General features: G+C 49.2%; 1 protein-coding gene across 1 annotated transcript in view; it reads right to left on the reverse strand.

Annotated features, from left to right (window-relative positions):
* The window catches only part of CETN2 (centrin 2), a 32,706-nt gene that overhangs the window by 13,272 nt on the left and 1,172 nt on the right, over positions 1-18,262 (reverse strand). Inside the window, exons 2-3 of the mRNA XM_069212116.1 lie at positions 14,626-14,784; positions 12,529-12,657 (exon numbers count right to left, since the gene is read on the reverse strand). Coding sequence (XP_069068217.1) covers positions 12,529-12,657; positions 14,626-14,784 — 288 coding nt within the window. The remainder of the gene's footprint in view (positions 1-12,528; positions 12,658-14,625; positions 14,785-18,262) is intronic.

The raw sequence follows: 18,262 nt of genomic DNA on the forward strand, positions 1-18,262 counted from the left end.
AAAGTTAGTGAGACTATCGTCAAAGTTGCAATGTGTCATTATTCTACAGAGCATGTGCCAGCAAGATTCAATGTTCAAGCCAGTGGCCGTCAGCTGGCACAACTGAGTGTCAGACTGCAGAACCCCAAGGCTGCGTAGTCTTGATGCAGCCTTGTTCCTCTTTAATCCACCACCAGGCACTTCCTGTCCCCAATCTCCCTCTTACAGGTTACTAATTTCTCCCGTTCTCTTCCTCCTTTTTCCCTTGTGTGTGTGTCTCTCCCTCTTTCTCTCTCTCTCCCTCACACTCACGGAACAAAAAGTACTGGTCCCCCAAAATGAGCGTTGTAAGGCCTCACCTGCAACCACGGTTTAAGTTAAGCACTGATGGAATAACCAGGATGCTGACTGGGTGAAAATGTGGAAGTGTGAATGAGTTTTGAAGCCGAGTGTGAGGCTGAGGCTGCTGCAAAGCAGGACAAACTAGTGTAAAGTGGTGAGGTGCAAGGGGGAGTGTTGACAGGGAGAGTAGCAATGATTTGTGCTGGAGATATGTCATTATTGAGAATGTATCGGCTGAAAGGTTGGCCTTCTGAAAGGTGGTTACTGGGCGCCCTTGATACCTGCGCTAAGGTAAAGGACGAGTTGATGCTGAGGGAGGATGTGCTGGCCAGAGGGAGCAAGCCTGTGCCACCTGCTTGTTTAACAGGGAAGATAATTTAGTTTTCACATTAAAGTCACTGCGGTACATCAAGGATTAAAGGTTAGGCAAGCAAGACAAGTTTATGGCCTGGTATGGATGCCAAGATTGACAGATGGGTAAGGATTGTCAACTTTGTGCAAAGAATGACAGGAGTGCTCGAGTATATAGTACATCAGTGTCCAGCAGAGATTCTGGAAGGGCCTTAGAGGAAACCGGCTATAGACATAATTTTCTGTTCTTCCCCAAAAGGTGTTGTATGCGCTTCTCCTAATCCATTATTATTTAAATGCGCTTTTTCTAATCGAATATTATTTAAAATGGCCCGAGGTGCTGATGTTAGGAATGTAACCACAAAAATATTCATGCATTTTTAGAGGGTGTTTTCTATTGAGAAGGCATTCCTGAAGTGCTGATATAAGATAAGAGAGCACAGTTTACACCCGAGAAGCAGCAATTCTTGTGTCTGAGTGGATTTACACATTTGTGTGCTGCCTTGTCTATCCAGAAGCAAATGGGCCCATTGAGTGGTTTAAAGAGATTGTGAAAGAGTCAGTGAAATTGATGATGCTCAAGTCAGTATTGTGTAGGAGGAAAAAGTTGCAGACAACACTGTGGTCATATGACCCTCTGTAATCACAGAAATCACCCTTTGCGTTGTTGAGAGGCAGGAAACCAGGAACGAAGCTTGTACCCTGATGGCTCATACAATAGCTGGGAAGGAAACAGGAGTTTGTGGGACAAGGAAATGAAAGAAAGGACGAAAAAGGTACCAAGAAAGAATGGCGTAGCCACTGAATATAAGATAAAGGAGAAGAAGCAGGCCATCTACTGGGGCGTCCGTGGGTCAGTCGGTGAGGGTTAGGAAGCCTGGCGTTATTGTCAAAGGGCGTGTGGTTTAATGGAACCCCAGGAAGTGGTGGAAACCATTGGTTGTGCGGGTGCAGGACAGGTGAGTGTGGTATTTGTCTAGGGTCCCAGTGTATCAGGATGTTGAAGGAAGACTATCAGAGGAGGAGGAAGTAGATCGTGTATTCCTGGGTCTTAAAGATAAGGATTTATTTTTTTTATGCCACATATAATGCTGGTAAGTCCGAGTGAGGAGCAGGGACACTGCATGATGAACAGCAAAATGGTCTGCGATCTCGTGTTTGACGGGATCCTGTTGGTAGAAGTAGGGGAGGTATGAGGGTATGCTGGATGCCTGATAGTACCCAGATTATGTAGTGCATTGATTGCTGTGTGATGTTTGTACAAAAGAACAGTGAAGACCTATCTGACATGTGCTCATTGTCCTAAAAGGTACTTTGGGGTACCCTACTCTTGCCCCACCCCTCAGAATAGCTGGTGGTGTCAGATATCAACCGCGACATCAAGTTACAGTGGTGGCGCCGATAAATAAGATCTATGATCAAGTCGTGTGGTCATATGGACTCTCGTGTCTCAAAGAGACTGCTGGATTCGGGGCTGCAGCTGCTTGTAGGTGACTGAGTCACTCCCACACCAGTTGGCAGCTATCGTCCCAACCCTCCCGGCTTTCTAGCACCACCTCACCCAAATAGTAAAGGTGATTTGTGGCAGCCTAGCGCAAGGCACTATGCAAACCCCTCAGAGAAATCGCTGTGAAAAAGCCTTACCCTTTTCTCTCCAAATACAAGTCTCTTACACACACACACACACACACACACACACACACACACACACACACACACACACACACACACACACACACACAGAGCAAGATTCAATAAATTTATTGAAAAGACTGCAATCTACGATAAAATGCATGAGCTGCAATGATTAGGATAATGAGAATAACAAATTCAAGATTGTAAAAATCAGAGCTGTAAAGATGAACAACCCCAACATATTGCAACGAACATATAATTTCTACCGAAAGCCTATTCTCTAGCGAGAGCATGAAGGTGTAAGCCCAATCTGTCTGTGCAGTGTCCAAGAGAAGCACACCCCACCCCTGTTACCGTAGTATAAGGCCGGGTCTCCGTAGAGGCACAAAGGCTGAGGTCGGCTGCAAACTGACATGCAGTGTAGATGAAAAATCCTGCCTAGAACCCCTCTAATGCCCTTTGTCCTACAAGGTGTTCATATAAGGAACATGTTTTTTCTCGCAAAATAAGCCTGGGGTGGTTATGTAGCTAAATGGTACACTGTTTGCGCAGTGTTGTGGCAGCAATACGAAACTATTCCCTGTGTTCTTTGCATTCTGTTCTTCTCAGCCCGGGGCAGAAGAACATGATGAAAATATGTCATGTATAACACTGACACTCTTGCAGAATGGCAACTGATTATGAAAATAAAGCATCACCTCTAAAACAAGCTGCGCTAAAATGAATAAGACAAATAAATCAAGTAATTGAAAACAGAACATATTATCTGGGTTAAAGGGCACAGGCCGCAAGCATAATCTAAGCCAAAAACTATGTCCAGTCAAGGAGATAAAAATGGACCCATGACAGTGTATGTGCAACCACACCAACTCACCCAAGGAAGCTTGCACTAATTTTCATCACATAAAGGCCTCCAGGACAACTGAGAAGTCAAGCCACTTAACACGAAAACTGAATTAATGGTACAGCTAGTCCTTTCAAAGCAGGCATGGCACAGGAGCGCTGGGTAACAAGCCCACGCTTTAGATCAAGTGCAAAGCCCACTGTTCCTGGGTAACTGAGAAATGGGTGGCATGACTGCCATCTACTAGACCAGCTCACACAAGGAGTCACACTACGAGCATTTAATGCTAAACCAAGGAATGAGTCAAATTCATGTTGACCACAAATTTGTCAAGAGCGGCACAGTGGGCAAAAAACAATGGACTGGAATGTTACCATGGGTGACTGCCAGTGACAGGCTATTTGCAAGCATTCTTTCCATCACCTGTTGTGTGTTTTATGTAACGCATCCAGAATTTCCAACACTCAAGGTCACATAATTAGTTGTCTCTCCTTTCAACTTCATGTCTCTAATACTACTTCTCTTTACTGCCCTTACAGATATGAAAGGATGTTCATGCATAGTAAACAGGATTCCTTATTCCGAAGGCTACTGTGCATTGCTATCAGGAATTTGCATCATCTTAAGATGAGAGCAGAATCTGTGGCATTACAATTTAAAAGTAGGACGCCAGAAATGCACTGCACGACCAAAGACTCTATGCAGCTGGTACAGTGACAGTGGACCTCTGTGCAGATGCTTCAGTGAGGCAGGACCTCTGTTGAGGTCAGCTGGTTCAGTGAGACAAGACCTCTGTTGAGGTCAGCTGGTTCAGTGAGACTGGACCTCTGTGCAGCTGGTTCAGTGAGACTGGACCTCTGTGCAGCTGGTTCAGTGAGACTGGACCTCTGTGCAGCTGGTTCAGTGAGACAGGACCTCTGTGCAGCTGGTTCAGTGAGACAGGACCTCTGAGCAGCTGCTTCAGTGAGGCAGGACCTCTGTGCAGATGCTTCAGTGAGGCAGGACCTCTGTGCAGATGCTTCAGTGAGACAGGACCTCTGTGCAGCTGCTTCAGTGAGACAGGACCTCTGTGCAGCTGGTTCTGTGAGGCAGGACCTCTGTGCAGCTGCTTCAGTGAGACAGGACCTCTGTGCAGATGCTTCAGTGAGACAGGACCTCTGTGCAGATGCTTCAGTGAGACAGGACCTCTGCGTAGCTGGTTCAGTGAGACTGGACCTCTGTGCAGCTGGTTCAGTGAGACAGGACCTCTGTGCAGCTGCTTCAGTGAGGCAGGACCTCTGTGCAGATGCTTCAGTGAGACAGGACCTCTGTGCAGATGCTTCAGTGAGACAGGACCTCTGTGCAGATGCTTCAGTGAGACAGCAACTCTATGCAGCTGGTTCAGTGAGACAGGACCTCTGTTGAGGTCAGCTGCTTCAGTGAGACAGGACCTCTGCGCAGATGCTTCAGTGAGGCAGCACCTCTGTGCAGATGCTTCAGTGAGACAGCACCTCTATGCAGCTGCTTCAGTGAGACAGGACCTCTGTGCAGCTGCTTCAGTGAGACAGGACCTCTGTGCAGCTGCTTCAGTGAGACAGGACCTCTGTGCAGCTGGTTCTGCGAGACAGCACCTCTGTGCAGATGCTTCAGTGAGACAGCACCTCTATGCAGCTGCTTCAGTGAGGCAGGACCTCTGTGCAGATGCTTCAGTGAGACAGCACCTCTATGCAGCTGCTTCAGTGATGCAGCACCTCTGTGCAGCTGCTTCAGTGAGGCAGTACCTCTGTGCAGCTGCTTCAGTGAGACAGCACCTCTGTGCAGATGCTTCAGTGAGACAGGACCTCTGTGCAGATGCTTCAGTGGGACATCACCTCTGTGCAGCTGCTTCAGTGAGACATCACCTCTGTGCAGCTGCTTCAGTGAGACATCACCTCTGTGCAGATGCTTCAGTGAGACAGCACCTCTGTGCAGCTGCTTCAGAGAGGCAGCACCTCTATGCAGCTGCTTCAGTGAGGCAGGACCTCTGTGCAGATGCTTCAGTGAGGCAGGACCTCTGTGCAGCTGCTTCAGTGAGACATCACCTCTGCGCAGCTGCTTCAGTGAGACTGCACCTCTGCGCAGATGCTACAGTGAGACAGCACCTCTGCGCAGATGCTACAGTGAGACAGCACCTCTGCGCAGATGCTTCAATAAGACAGGACCTCTGCGCAGCTGCTTAATTGAGACAGCACCTCTGTGCAGATGCTTCAGTGAGACAGGACCTCTGTTGAGGTCAGCTGCTTCAGTGAGACAGGACCTCTGCGCAGATGCTTCAGTGAGACAGCACCTCTATGCAGATGCTTCAGTGAGACAGCACCTCTATGCAGCTGCTTCAGTGAGACAGGACCTCTGTGCAGCTGCTTCAGTGAGACAGGACCTCTGTGCAGCTCCTTCAGTGAGACAGGACCTCTGCACAGCTGGTTCTGCGAGACAGCACCTCTGCGCAGATGCTTCAGTGAGACAGCACCTCTATGCAGCTGCTTCAGTGAGGCAGCACCTCTATGCAGCTGCTTCAGTGAGGCAGCACCTCTGTGCAGCTGCTTCAGTGAGGCAGGACCTCTGTGCAGCTGCTTCAGTGAGACAGCACCCCTGTGCAGATGCTTCAGTGAGACAGCACCCCTGTGCAGATGCTTCAGTGAGACAGCACCCCTGTGCAGATGCTTCAGTGAGACAGGACCTCTGTGCAGATGCTTCAGTGAGACAGGACCTCTGTGCAGATGCTTCAGTGAGACATCACCTTTGTGCAGCTGCTTCAGTGAGACATCACCTTTGTGCAGCTGCTTCAGTGAGACAGGACCTCTGTGCAGCTGCTTCAGTGAGACAGGACCTCTGTGCAGCTGCTTCAGTGAGGCAGGACCTCTGTGCAGCTGCTTCAGTGAGGCAGGACCTCTGTGCAGCTGCTTCAGTGAGGCAGGACCTCTGTGCAGCTGCTTCAGTGAGGCAGGACCTCTGTGCAGCTGCTTCAGTGAGGCAGGACCTCTGTGCAGCTGCTTCAGTGAGGCAGGACCTCTGTGCAGCTGCTTCAGTGAGGCAGGACCTCTGTGCAGATTACCCAAGGGTAGGTCGCTCCCCCTGCCGCTGCAGCTCCTCCAGGTTCCTGAGTTCCTGAGACCCACCTCACAGTAAGTACCCCCCCCCTCCCAGCACCTCGCTCTGCCCCGCGCTACTCACCCTCTCTCCTGCTCCTGCTTCTTTTCTTCTTTTCTGTTCTTCCTCCTCGCTCCTCGTCTGTAATCTTCTTCTGTACTCTTCTTTCCCCCGTCTTCACTCTTCTTCTCTTTTTCCTCATCTTCTTCTGTGGTCTTCTGCCCTCTGTTCTTCGTTTTCTGTATCTTCTTCTGTGTTCTTCTGTGTTCTTCCGGTCTTCCTTTCTTCTCTCCTTCCGGTCTTCTGATCTTCCTTTCTTCTCTCCTTCCGGTCTTCTGTTCTTCTGTTCTTCTTGTCTTCTGTTCTTCTTGTCTTCTGCCTCCTCCGTCCTCTTCTCCCCACGCCTGCCCTCCTGCTCCTGCCTCATCCCCCTCTCTATCTCCCCTATCTAACCCGTTCACTATCTACCTATCTCTCTATCTCTCTATCCCACTATCTAACTCCCTCACTCTCCACCTCCTCCTATCTTCCTATCTCTCTATCTATTTCCCTATCTATAGATTTCCCTATCTATCCATTTTCTCTATCTATTTCTCTATCTCTCCCCCCCTCCCTCACCCCCTCTATTACCTATCTTCCTATCCTCTCACTCTACCTCTCACCCTCACCCACCTCTACAACACCCCCTCCCCTATCTTCTCAACCCTACTCCTATCTTTCTCCCTTATCTCCTAAACCTCCTAACACTCACCCCCCTCCACCCTTAAACCCCCCTCCCCCAGCTCTTCTCACTCTACCTGTCCCCCCCTCCCTCGCGCTTTCCCGCCGCGACCTCCTGCACGCCCCCGCCCCCCAGCTCCCATTCGCCCCCACCTGACCCCTCCCCCCCCTCCTACCTCATATGGCGCCCGCTGCGCGACATTGGTAGCGACCCTTGACCCAAGGGTAGGTCGCTGCCGCTGCAGCTCCTCCAGGTTCCTGAGTTCCTGAGACCCACCTCACAGTAAGTAGCCCCCCCTCCCAGCCCCTCGCTCTGCCCCGCGCTACTCACCCTCTCTCCTGCTCCTGCTTTTCTTCTTCTCTGTTCTTCTGTACTTCCTCCTCGCTCCTCGTCTGTAATCTTCTTCTGTACTCTTCTTTCCCCCGTCTTCACTCTTCTTCTCTTCTTCCTCATCTTCTTCTGTGGTCTTCTGCCCTCTGTTCTTCGTTTTCTGTATCTTCTTCTGTGTTCTTCTGTGTTCTTCCGGTCTTCCTTTCTTCTCTCCTTCCGGTCTTCTGTTCTTCTTGTCTTCTGTTCTTCTTGTCTTCTGCCTTCGGCTCTTCTGCCTCCTCCGTCTTCTTCTCCCCACGCTTGCCCTCCTGCTCCTGCCTCATCCCCCTCCCCCACTCGCATCCCCCTCTCTATCTCCCCTATCTAACCCGTTCACTATCTACCTCCCTCACTCCTCCTATCTACCTATCTCTCTATCCCACTATCTAACTCCCTCACTCTCCACTTCCTCCTATCTTCCTATCTCTCTATTTCCCTATCTATCCATTTTCTCTATCTATTTCTCTATCTCTCCCCCCTCCCTCACCCCCTCTATTACCTATCTTCCTATCCTCTCACTCTACCTCTCACCCTCACCCACCTCTACAACCCCCCCTCCCCTATCTTCTCAACCCTACTCCTATCTTTCTCCCTTATCTCCTAAACCTCCTAATACTCACCCCCCTCCACCCTTAAACCCCCCTCCCCCAGCTCTTCTCACTCTACCTGTCCCCCCCCTCCCTCGCACTTTCCCGCCGCGACCTCCTGCACGCCCCCGCCCCCCAGTTCCCATTCGCCCCCACCTGACCCCTCCCCCCCTCCTACCTCATATGGCGGCTGCTGCGCGACAGTGGTAGCGACCCTTGACCCAAGGGTAGGTCGCTCCCCTGCCGCTGCAGCTCCTCCAGGTTCCTGAGTTCCTGAGACCCACCTCACAGTAAGTATCCCCCCCCCTCCCAGCCCCTCACTCTGCCCCGCGCTACTCACCCTCTCTCCTGCTCCTGCTTCTTTTCTTCTTCTCTGTTCTTCTGTTCTTCCTCCTCGCTCGTCTGTAATCTTCTTCTGTACTCTTCTTTCCCCCGTCTTCACTCTTCTTCTCTTCTTCCTCATCTTCTTCTGTGGTCTTCTGCCCTCTGTTCTTCGTTTTCTGTATCTTCTTCTGTGTTCTTCCGGTCTTCCTTTCTTCTCTCCTTCCGGTCTTCTGATCTTCCTTTCTTCTCTCCTTCCGGTCTTCTGTTCTTCTTGTCTTCTGTTCTTCTTGTCTTCTGCCTTCGGCTCTTCTGCCTCCTCCGTCCTCTTCTCCCCGCGCCTGCCCTCCTGCTCCTGCCTCATCCCCCTCCCCCACTCGCATCCCCCTCTCTATCTCCCCTATCTAACCCGTTCACTATCTACCTCCCTCACTCCTCCTATCTACCTACTCTCTATCTCTCTATCCCACTATCTAACTCCCTCATTCTCCACCTCCTCCTATCTTCCTATCTCTCTATCTATCGATTTCTCTATCTATCGATTTCCCTATCTATCCATTTTCTCTATCTCTCCCCCCTCCCTCACCCTCTCTATTACCTATCTTCCTATCCTCTCACTCTACCTCTCACCCTCACCCACCTCTACAACCCCCCCTCCCCTATCTTCTCAACCCTACTCCTATCTTTCTCCCTTATCTCCTAAACCTCCTAACACTCACCCCCCTCCACCCTTAAACCCCCCCTCCCCCAGCTCTTCTCACTCTACCTGTCCCCCCCTCCCGCTTTCCCGCCGCGACCTCCTGCACGCCCCGCCCCCCAGCTCCCATTCGCCCCCACCTGACCCCTCCCCCCCCCTCCTACCTCATATGGCGGCCGCTGAATGACCGCGCCAGAGGCAAGCCCGTCTGCGCCCGTCCGCGCTTGTCCCGCGCCCAGCGCCACGACCCCTGGTCCCCAGCTCTCCCAAGCCCCGCTGACCGGCTACAACCCCACCACCCTCCACGCCCTCAACCCAGGACGCTCCAACACCTGCTTCCAAGCTCACCCCAAACGCACCCATGGACCCTTCGCCTGCAACTCCTGCAAACGCACCTTCCACCACGCAACAACCACGACCACAAGCCCACGCGCCATCAACCACCTCAAGTGCATCCTAGTCAACGCTCGCTCCGTCCACAAACACGCCGTTGAACTCTGGGACCTCCTGGACTCCATAGCACCGGACGTCGCCTTCATCACGGAGACCTGGATGAATGCCTCCTCGGCCCCTGACATCGCCACTGCCATCCCCGAAGGCTACAAGATCTCCAGAAAAGACCGCACCAACCAGGTAGGAGGAGGTATCGCCATCGTCTTCAAAGACTCCATCAGCGTCACCACCTCCACCGAAGACACCCCTCTCGCCGCTGAACACCTGCATTTTCAGATTCGCACCGATCCGAGGACCACCCTCAGAGGATCCCTCATCTACCGTCCTCCCGGGCCACGCGCCCCTTTCAGCGACGCCATCGCCGACTTCATCTCCCTGCACGCCCTTGCCTCGCCGGACTACATCCTCCTAGGTGACCTCAACTTCCATCTGGAACAAAACAACGACCCCAACACCAGCACCCTGCTCGACAACCTCGCCAACCTCGGCCTCAAACAACTGGTGAACACCGCCACCCACATCGCCGGACACACGCTTGACCCCATCTTCTCCGCCAGCAAACACGTCTTCTTCAGCCACGCCTCCGCCCTACACTGGACCGACCACAGCTGCGTCCACTTCACATTCCGACGCGAGACCTGCCACCTCCGCACCCAACCCATCCCTCGTCGACAGTGGAACAAGATCCCCGAAGAGCAACTCTTCTCCGCACTCGCCGCCAACCAACCCACCCTCACCACCGACCCCAACGATGCAGCCCTCAACCTCACAAACTGGATCTCCAACTGCGCAGACATCCTTGCTCCCCTCAAACGCACGCATCGACAGACCAACACCAAAAAACCTCTCTGGTTCTCTGACACCCTCAAAGAATCTAAGAAAACTTGTCGCGCCCTTGAGAAAGCCTGGCGCAAGGACCGCACCGCTGACAACATGACCGCCCTCAAGAACGCTACCCACGAACACCACCACCTGATCCTCGCTGCCAAAAGGAACTTCTTCACCGACAGACTGGACAAAAACAGACACAACAGCAGAGAACTCTTCAGCATCGTCAAGGAGTTCTCCAACCCCAGCGCCAACGCCAACGCCGTCACGCCCTCACAGGATCTGTGCGAATCCCTCGCCACTTTCTTCCATCGCAAGATTAGTGACCTCCACAACAGCTTCGGACACCAGACCCAACCAAACACCACCGAACCGGCATCCACGGCCATCACCCTCAACAACTGGTCCCACATCAACACGGAAGAAACTAAATCCATCATGAACTCGATCCACTCCGGCGCCCCTTCGGACCCCTGCCCGCACTTCATCTTTAACAAAGCCAACGACATCATCGCCCCGCACCTCCAGACCATCATCAACTCTTCTTTTTCTTCTGCTACCTTCCCCGAATGCTGGAAACACCCCGAAGTCAACGCCCTACTATAGAAACCTACGGCTGACCCGAGCGACCTGAAAAACTTCCGCCCCATCTCTCTTCTGCCTTTCCCAGCCAAAGTAATAGAGAAGACCGTCAACAAACAGCTGACCACCTTCCTGGAAGACAACAACCTGCTCGACCCCTCACAAACCGGATTCCGAACCAACCACAGCACTGAAACCGCCCTCATGTCAGTCACTGACGACATCAGAACCCTGATGGACAACGGTGAAACAGTCGCCCTCATTCTGCTCGACCTCTCGGCTGCCTTTGACACCATCTGTCACCGCACCCTAATCACCCGCCTCCGCTCCACCGGAATCCAAGGCCAGGCCCTGGACTAGATCGCCTCCTTCCTCTCAAACCGTTCCCAAAGAGTTTACCTCCCTCCGTTTCGCTCAGAACCCACCGAGATCATCTGCGGCGTACCCCAAGGCTCATCACTCAGCCCGACACTCTTCAATGTCTACATGAGCCCCCTCGCCAACATCGTACGCAAGCACGACATCATCATCACCTCCTACGCCGACGACACCCAACTTATACTCTCCCTCACCAAGGACCCCGCCAGCGCAAAGACCAACCTACAAGAGGGTATGAAGGACGTCGCAGATTGGATGAGGCTCAGCCGCCTAAAGCTGAACTCTGAAAAAACGGAAGTCCTCATCCTCGGCAACACCCCGTCCGCCTGGGACGACTCCTGGTGGCCCACGGCCCTCGGCACCGCACCGACCCCCACAGACCACGCCCGCAACCTCGGCTTCATCTTGGACCCTCTTCTCACCATGACCAAGCAAGTCAACGCCGTGTCCTCCGCCTGCTTCCTCACCCTCCGCATGCTCCGCAAGATCTTCCGCTGGATCCCCGCCGACACCAGAAAAACCGTGACCCACGCCCTCGTCACGAGCCGCCTGGACTACGGCAACACCCTCTACGCCGGGACCACAGCCAAACTCCAAAATTGCCTGCAACGCATTCAAAACGCCTCGGCCCGCCTCATCCTCGACATACCCCGCAGCAGCCACATCTCCGCACACCTGAGACACCTGCATTGGCTCCCAGTCAGCAAAAGGATCACCTTCCGACTTCTCACCCACGCACACAAAGCCCTCCACGACAAGGGACCGGAATACTTCAACAGACGCCTCAGCTTCTACGTCCCCACCCGCCTCCTCCGCTCCTCTGGCCTCGCACTCGCTGCTGTCCCTCGCATCCGCCGCTCCACGGCGGGTGGGAGATCTTTCTCCTTCCTGGCGGCCAAGACCTGGAACTCCCTCCCCACCAGCCTCAGGACCACCCAGGACCACTCCGCTTTCCGGAGACTCCTAAAGACCTGGCTGTTCGAGCAGCGATAATCCCCCTTTTTCCCCTAGCGCCTTGAGACCCGCACCGGTGAGTAGCGCGCTTTATAAATGTTAATGATTTGATTTGATTTGATTCGATGAGACAATAAAGACAACAGAGATGGACTGGACAAGGAATCCCTGTATTTCTGTAACCGTCAGCAAAGTTTCAAGTTTTGCCACCTCTGCCATCACTCCCCGGCGGCTTTGCTGTTTCCGCCACAGGTTTCCTAGAGCTCTTACAGTGTCTATACAGTAAGAAATGTAAAAATACCAACTCTGACATTCTATACCACACTGGTGCTGCACCACAATGTATGCTGCATCCAATGATGGGCTTCCCAGCTCTACTCACCATCTTCTGGGTCATCAGGGCCATGAAGTCGCAGAAGCTGATCTTGCCCGTCCCTTCCTTGTCGATGTCAGAAATCATCTTCTTTATCTCTTCCTTTTTGGGCTCGAAACCCAGGGCCCTCATTGCTACCTGTGGATGGACAAACAACTATCAGCTTGCACGAGGAAAGCAATGGGATCTGGAGTGCTCATATAACTGCAGAACTAGAACAAGAAAGCAACATCTGTAGAAAGGCAATAGGGGTAAACAGGGAGAGTGGACCCAAAGTATTTCACTGAGTAAGTGAGTAATGGCTCCTACTGAGCAAAGTGAGGCAAAGCCCCAACAGAGACCCTCCTCTCCTAAAGTCACATGACCAGTGCTTCCTATAAAAAGGAAAGAAAAGTTGTAAGAATTGGAAACACAGAACTCTAAGCAGTGATTAAAGTGGGATGAAAAGGGTGGGTGGTCCCTAAAAGAGGCATGGCCAAAGAAGTGGAACTAGGATTCTTTCCAAGAGGTGTGGCTTATGTAATTGAGGGCGTGGCTTAAAACGTAGACCAAAATTCTGTGCTTCACACAGCTTGCCACCCAACCGTGATCTGGATGCCTTTCGATGAGTCTTTGTTACTGCATCCAGACATGCACAGAACAGACACAAATACCTAAAACAAATCAGCCCTACTGGCTCTGCCTATTGTTGTTAGCTGTATCACATACATTTAAAAAAATGATTTTGTTGTGGATAATTAGAATTGAAAATGTTTCAATTCTGAAAATAAGAGACAGAATAAACATTACTAAGGTCCGTGGAAGGGTGGTGGCCTTTGGAGAGTCTCAGGCACTGGTGTTCTCCCTTTCATGTTGCTTTCTTCTATTGTCACTCACTCTATTAGACATCCATGCCCTTTCTCTCTCCCAGTCTGAAATCATCAACCTGCATATCTCACACTTTCCCATAATTCCCACGGGTACATATGTGAGTATCGCTCCTAGCACTCTACAGAACGGCCAAGCATTGGATGTGCATGTGCATTCGGATGGGTTCAAAGTTGTTTTTTAATTACTTAGGGGGTCTGAGAATCTACAGGACCCAGCCCAGTGAAAGTCTTGACTCTAGGTGATCTGAAATTCTCTTTTTTTTAAGTTGACATTGGACTATTTTTATAATTGTCTTATGCTGTTCCTATTTACAGCAGCAGCAGAAATATGTGGAAACACCAGGCCTTTCCATGCCCAAGACCAACTCCTCCCTTCTTTTTGCCCTTCCTTTTGATGTTTGGTGTCCTTCCTCCGACATCAGCCTAAAGAACCAAGGCACATTTATACCATGAACGCTTATGAATGCTTCAACAGGGCTTTCCCAAAATCGAAACCATCTCCACATATTGCTTCTTATGTATAGACAGAACAGATTGGTGCAAAAACACCATCATGACTTCAAAACTTCTCTCTGGAAAACAACTGAACCCTGAAAAATTCAGGCACATGCTGCAGTTCAATTTCTGGCTCAACCCCACCTCCCTCAGAAGCTGAAATTGCTTTGAGTGTAGACCACGTGCTACACACAGGAGCTTTGGGGCAATTGTCTGGCCAAACCATGATAAATGAATAAGACTATGGATAAGGGAGATAACTGTCACCTGTTACCACCTGGGTAATGCTTTGCGCTAGCTGTAGGGTCAGGATAACAGTGGTTACAGTAAGGATGTACTTTAACTGTTGGGTTACAGTGTTTTACAGTAGAGTTACGGTTAACTTGAGATACGGTTGGTTATTATTAGCAATAGGTTTCTGGTTAGGGTTTGACACAGGTTTAGGGAATGCGATAGGGTCATCATTATTGTGGGTTACAGATAAGATTATTCTTATTGCTAGTGTTGTGGTTACTGTTTGGCTGAATACTGGTTAGGATTATGTCAAACACAATGCTGCTCCAACCTTTACTTCCTGTAACTTTTTGACAGGAGGCACAATGCTGTGCACAATTCTGGCTGATATGAATAAATTCACACATTTTCAACAGCTTGCGCTATCATTGAGCGCAGCACTGATGAAGGGATAAATGTTGTATTTGTATGGTATGCTTTGCAACATCTTCTTCCTGCAGGACCTTGCCTTGAGTTCCTTCACATCTATGGCACCAGCACCATCCGCATCGAACAGATCGAAGGCTTCGCGGATCTCCTGTTTCTGCTCTTCCGCCAGCTCAGGTTTCGGGCCAGTCTTTTTTCTTTGAGTTGCTGCACCGAGTGAGGTTTTCTTGTAGTTGGAAGCCTTGAAAAACATTAACATGACAATTCAGATGTTGTTAAACATAACTTCAATACATATGCTATAGGCCCTGAGGAAAACAATATTAGAAATGCTCTAGTCAGCTAGATCTCCTTTCAATCTTTTCATGCCACCATTTGTTTCACTTCAGGTTTAGACCACCTGCCTGTGTGCATCCCACACTACTTATGCAGTGTCACCAGCTGCATTTTCCACGAAAACATCAATTTCAATTCCCTTGCCTATCAATTATAAAAACATTTCAACTCACATAGATGGTTAAAAATTGTAAAATGTCAGTGTGACTGAGAATGTTCTTCCCATTCATGAGCAAATGTGGAACCAAATATGGCTAAAGAGAATACTGGCATAAAATAAATATTAAGTAGTAGTGACACCTCCTGAATAAACATGCATTTTTGACAGCCTCCTCATACTATTCTCATACTATTATCTCAGTCCTGGGATGTCATATCATACCTCTTTATTCCCTCAAGGATGCCACACCTTATCACATTTGTGGGGCAGCCTCGACCTGAATACACCACTTTCTTGGCTACCACACACCAATTCATAGTTCTAGCCCAGGGTGGACTGTGGATGGTGTGTCCCCACCCAATTCATATGCAACGTCCATTCTGGCTCTGCCTCTGCACCTGAGGCAAACAGCATCGCTGCTGCAATTCAGGAAGGACCTCAAGACCTGGCTCTTCAACTAATCTGCAGACACTAACCCACCCCCCCTCCCCTTGCGCCTTGAGACCCTCACAGGTGAGTAGTTGCACTATATAAGAACCCGATTTATTGATTGGCCACAATCAGGGCCTGATTAAAGCATATGCGAGTGGATTTCAGCACGCTTGAGTTGCTTCTAGGTGTACAGATTTATCCAAGAATAAACATGTCTTGACTATGTCAATGCTCCCAGTTGAAATGTTTAACATGTTGCTGATGAAAATACTGCTTGTTGAATGGAGAGTGGATGCTCTCACTTCAGGCATAAAGCAGCAATCTGCACAAGGAGCCTTTTGCCTTTGTCAGAGTCAAGATGGTAATACTCACCAAGTGTATTGGGTCTGATCAATTAATGCCACTGCGAGTGCCATAGGTTAAATGACAACAGCCCATGGAAGGTCAGAGATGTGCGCATAAACACAGCCATGGGAATACCCTCAACAATGAGTGACTTTCCATTTTCAAATGCAGGTAGGTGGTTTGGAATTTACTGCCTCTTGGATGGAGTTCCACTCAGGTGCACACTGTCGCAGTACGACTCCAATTACAGCCTTTACTGTTTGGCTTTGCCCTAAGCATTTTCATAATTTGTTATTTTACTTTTGTAAATAAATGGATGCCTCCATCAATAGAGAGAAAGAGCACCTCTTCACAACACAGGCTCTGTGCTTAAGAGACTGGTACGCGGATACATGGATTGCTCACGGGTTTAGCTCCAGCAATCATTCTCTGTGCTGGTCATCCGCTACTCTCATTAATGTCACAGTGACTCAATTCCTCACTGTGCAATAACTGTTCATTCTCTCAAGTATAAAAGAAGTCCTGCTCGGAGCCAAAAAAAAGCACATTACGCCACAATAGTACCTCATTTTAAGAGCTCCTGTTGCTAATTACTATGAAAAAGGTAAGCTACAATCAATCTGTTTCTTTAGCTGCACTGTCCTAAATCTAAATCTAAGGTCTTTCTTTTCACCAAAAGAAATTACACTGTTAGGTGAAAACATCCTCTACCTCAAGCCACTACAACTGTATAGTGGATATTTGCAGATCTCTGTTCTTCTGCCAGAACGCCACGGCTAGCGAAGATGTGGCCAAAATAAGGTCTGTTCTGACACAAACATTACCACCAGCAGACCTTCTAAATGATAAATAGAAGTGAGAATTTGATGCCTCCCTCCGACTGCCTGAACGAAACTTTCACTGAAGGGAATAGATACTGTGACACTGTGGTATTTTACCACATATACCTGCTAACTGTGGAGCAAATGTCTCTTAGTCCAATCTTTTTACCATAACATATCGCCTGCTTTTATTTACACATAAAGTTTCTAGTTGGGGAATGAGGGGGGAGGCCTGGGCTACACTTTAATGGGATACTTGCAGTGGCCTGTGTGAAATATGTTCTTGTCTAAAATTATGTTGATGACCTCACCCTCCAAAACTCTGGAGAATGGTGACCATCTCACTCCATGTCATTAAGAACACTGCTTCCAACCGAGGGTTTTACTTCAGGGTAAGTTGGTTACTCTAACATTGACACGCATAGAGTTGGAAGTTATGCAAGAAACGTCTACAAGCTGTGCAGTAGGTTGAAATCCATGCCTCACAGAAAATACTTAAGATCATTACTAACAGTATTATATAGGTATGACAGCTAGTGAAGCTATGTGTTCGTGAGGTAACAGCTGACCAGGGTGATATAATTACATTCATATGTCATTCTGTTTTTTCATTTTGTCATCTGTTTAAAAAGACATATCATTGTTTCCTTTGGGCTGGGGCCACATGATGTAATTTCCTACGGTATCACGATGGTGCCCAATGTACTCAGGACCCTAAACAAAAAATTCCAGATTAGACGACCCCGTGAAGAAACGAACTAAATGGGTTATAATCGGGGTCTGTGGAGTTTTCTGATTTACAATGGATTTGCCACATAATTCATCATCCGCTGCATAGTTTCAGATTTTATCAAAAATAAATCTTTATTTCTAGAATGAAAGCTACTAAAAACATGGTTACATGCTGCTGAACCGTGGAGGGCCCTTCACAAACGTCAACTGGTCACTGTGCAATAGCTTGTTGCTGTATTTGAGAGTTAAACTGCTACTAATGAGATGGAACCTTTGGCCATACAGGGGTAATGTATTAAAAAAGTATACAACACATTAATACTGTCACAATAAATGCCACATTACAATGCATAATTTAGTCAACCCTGCTGAAGAATTTAATCTGGTCACATAATTCCAGTAACCTCGATTACGATCATAAAAAATACCATAAAGGGACCGACAAATCTGCTGCAAATGACTGAAAACTATGCCCTCCCGGTATCTCTCTCACATCTCTCCATCCATTAGATAGCTAAACGATGTGTCCATAAAACGATAACTGCAACTCTGTGATCCTCAAGCATGACATAGAAAAACTTAACAAATAAGATAAAAAATAAATACAACATCTTTCCAACCACACACCCTACACATTGTAGCGTGCTGCCCATGTGGTCAAGTGCTTGACCTCCTAACACAGGGGAAGCACTATGTTATGAGAATTTATAGAACGCATAGCTACCCTGAGGCCTTTATAATACAATACTGCATATCATGTGTTGTCAGCAAACTAATTGGTGGCTTCGAAACCATGAAAATCCTGACCTTTTCTGTCACGGAAAGTTGGTCACTTCTCTGGAAGTAATTACATGAAGGATGTTTCATGTCAAATTTGATACTGTTTATTTTCG

This window comes from Pleurodeles waltl, chromosome 10 (genome assembly GCF_031143425.1).
Source record: "Pleurodeles waltl isolate 20211129_DDA chromosome 10, aPleWal1.hap1.20221129, whole genome shotgun sequence".
Classification (NCBI taxonomy): Eukaryota; Metazoa; Chordata; class Amphibia; order Caudata; family Salamandridae; genus Pleurodeles; species Pleurodeles waltl.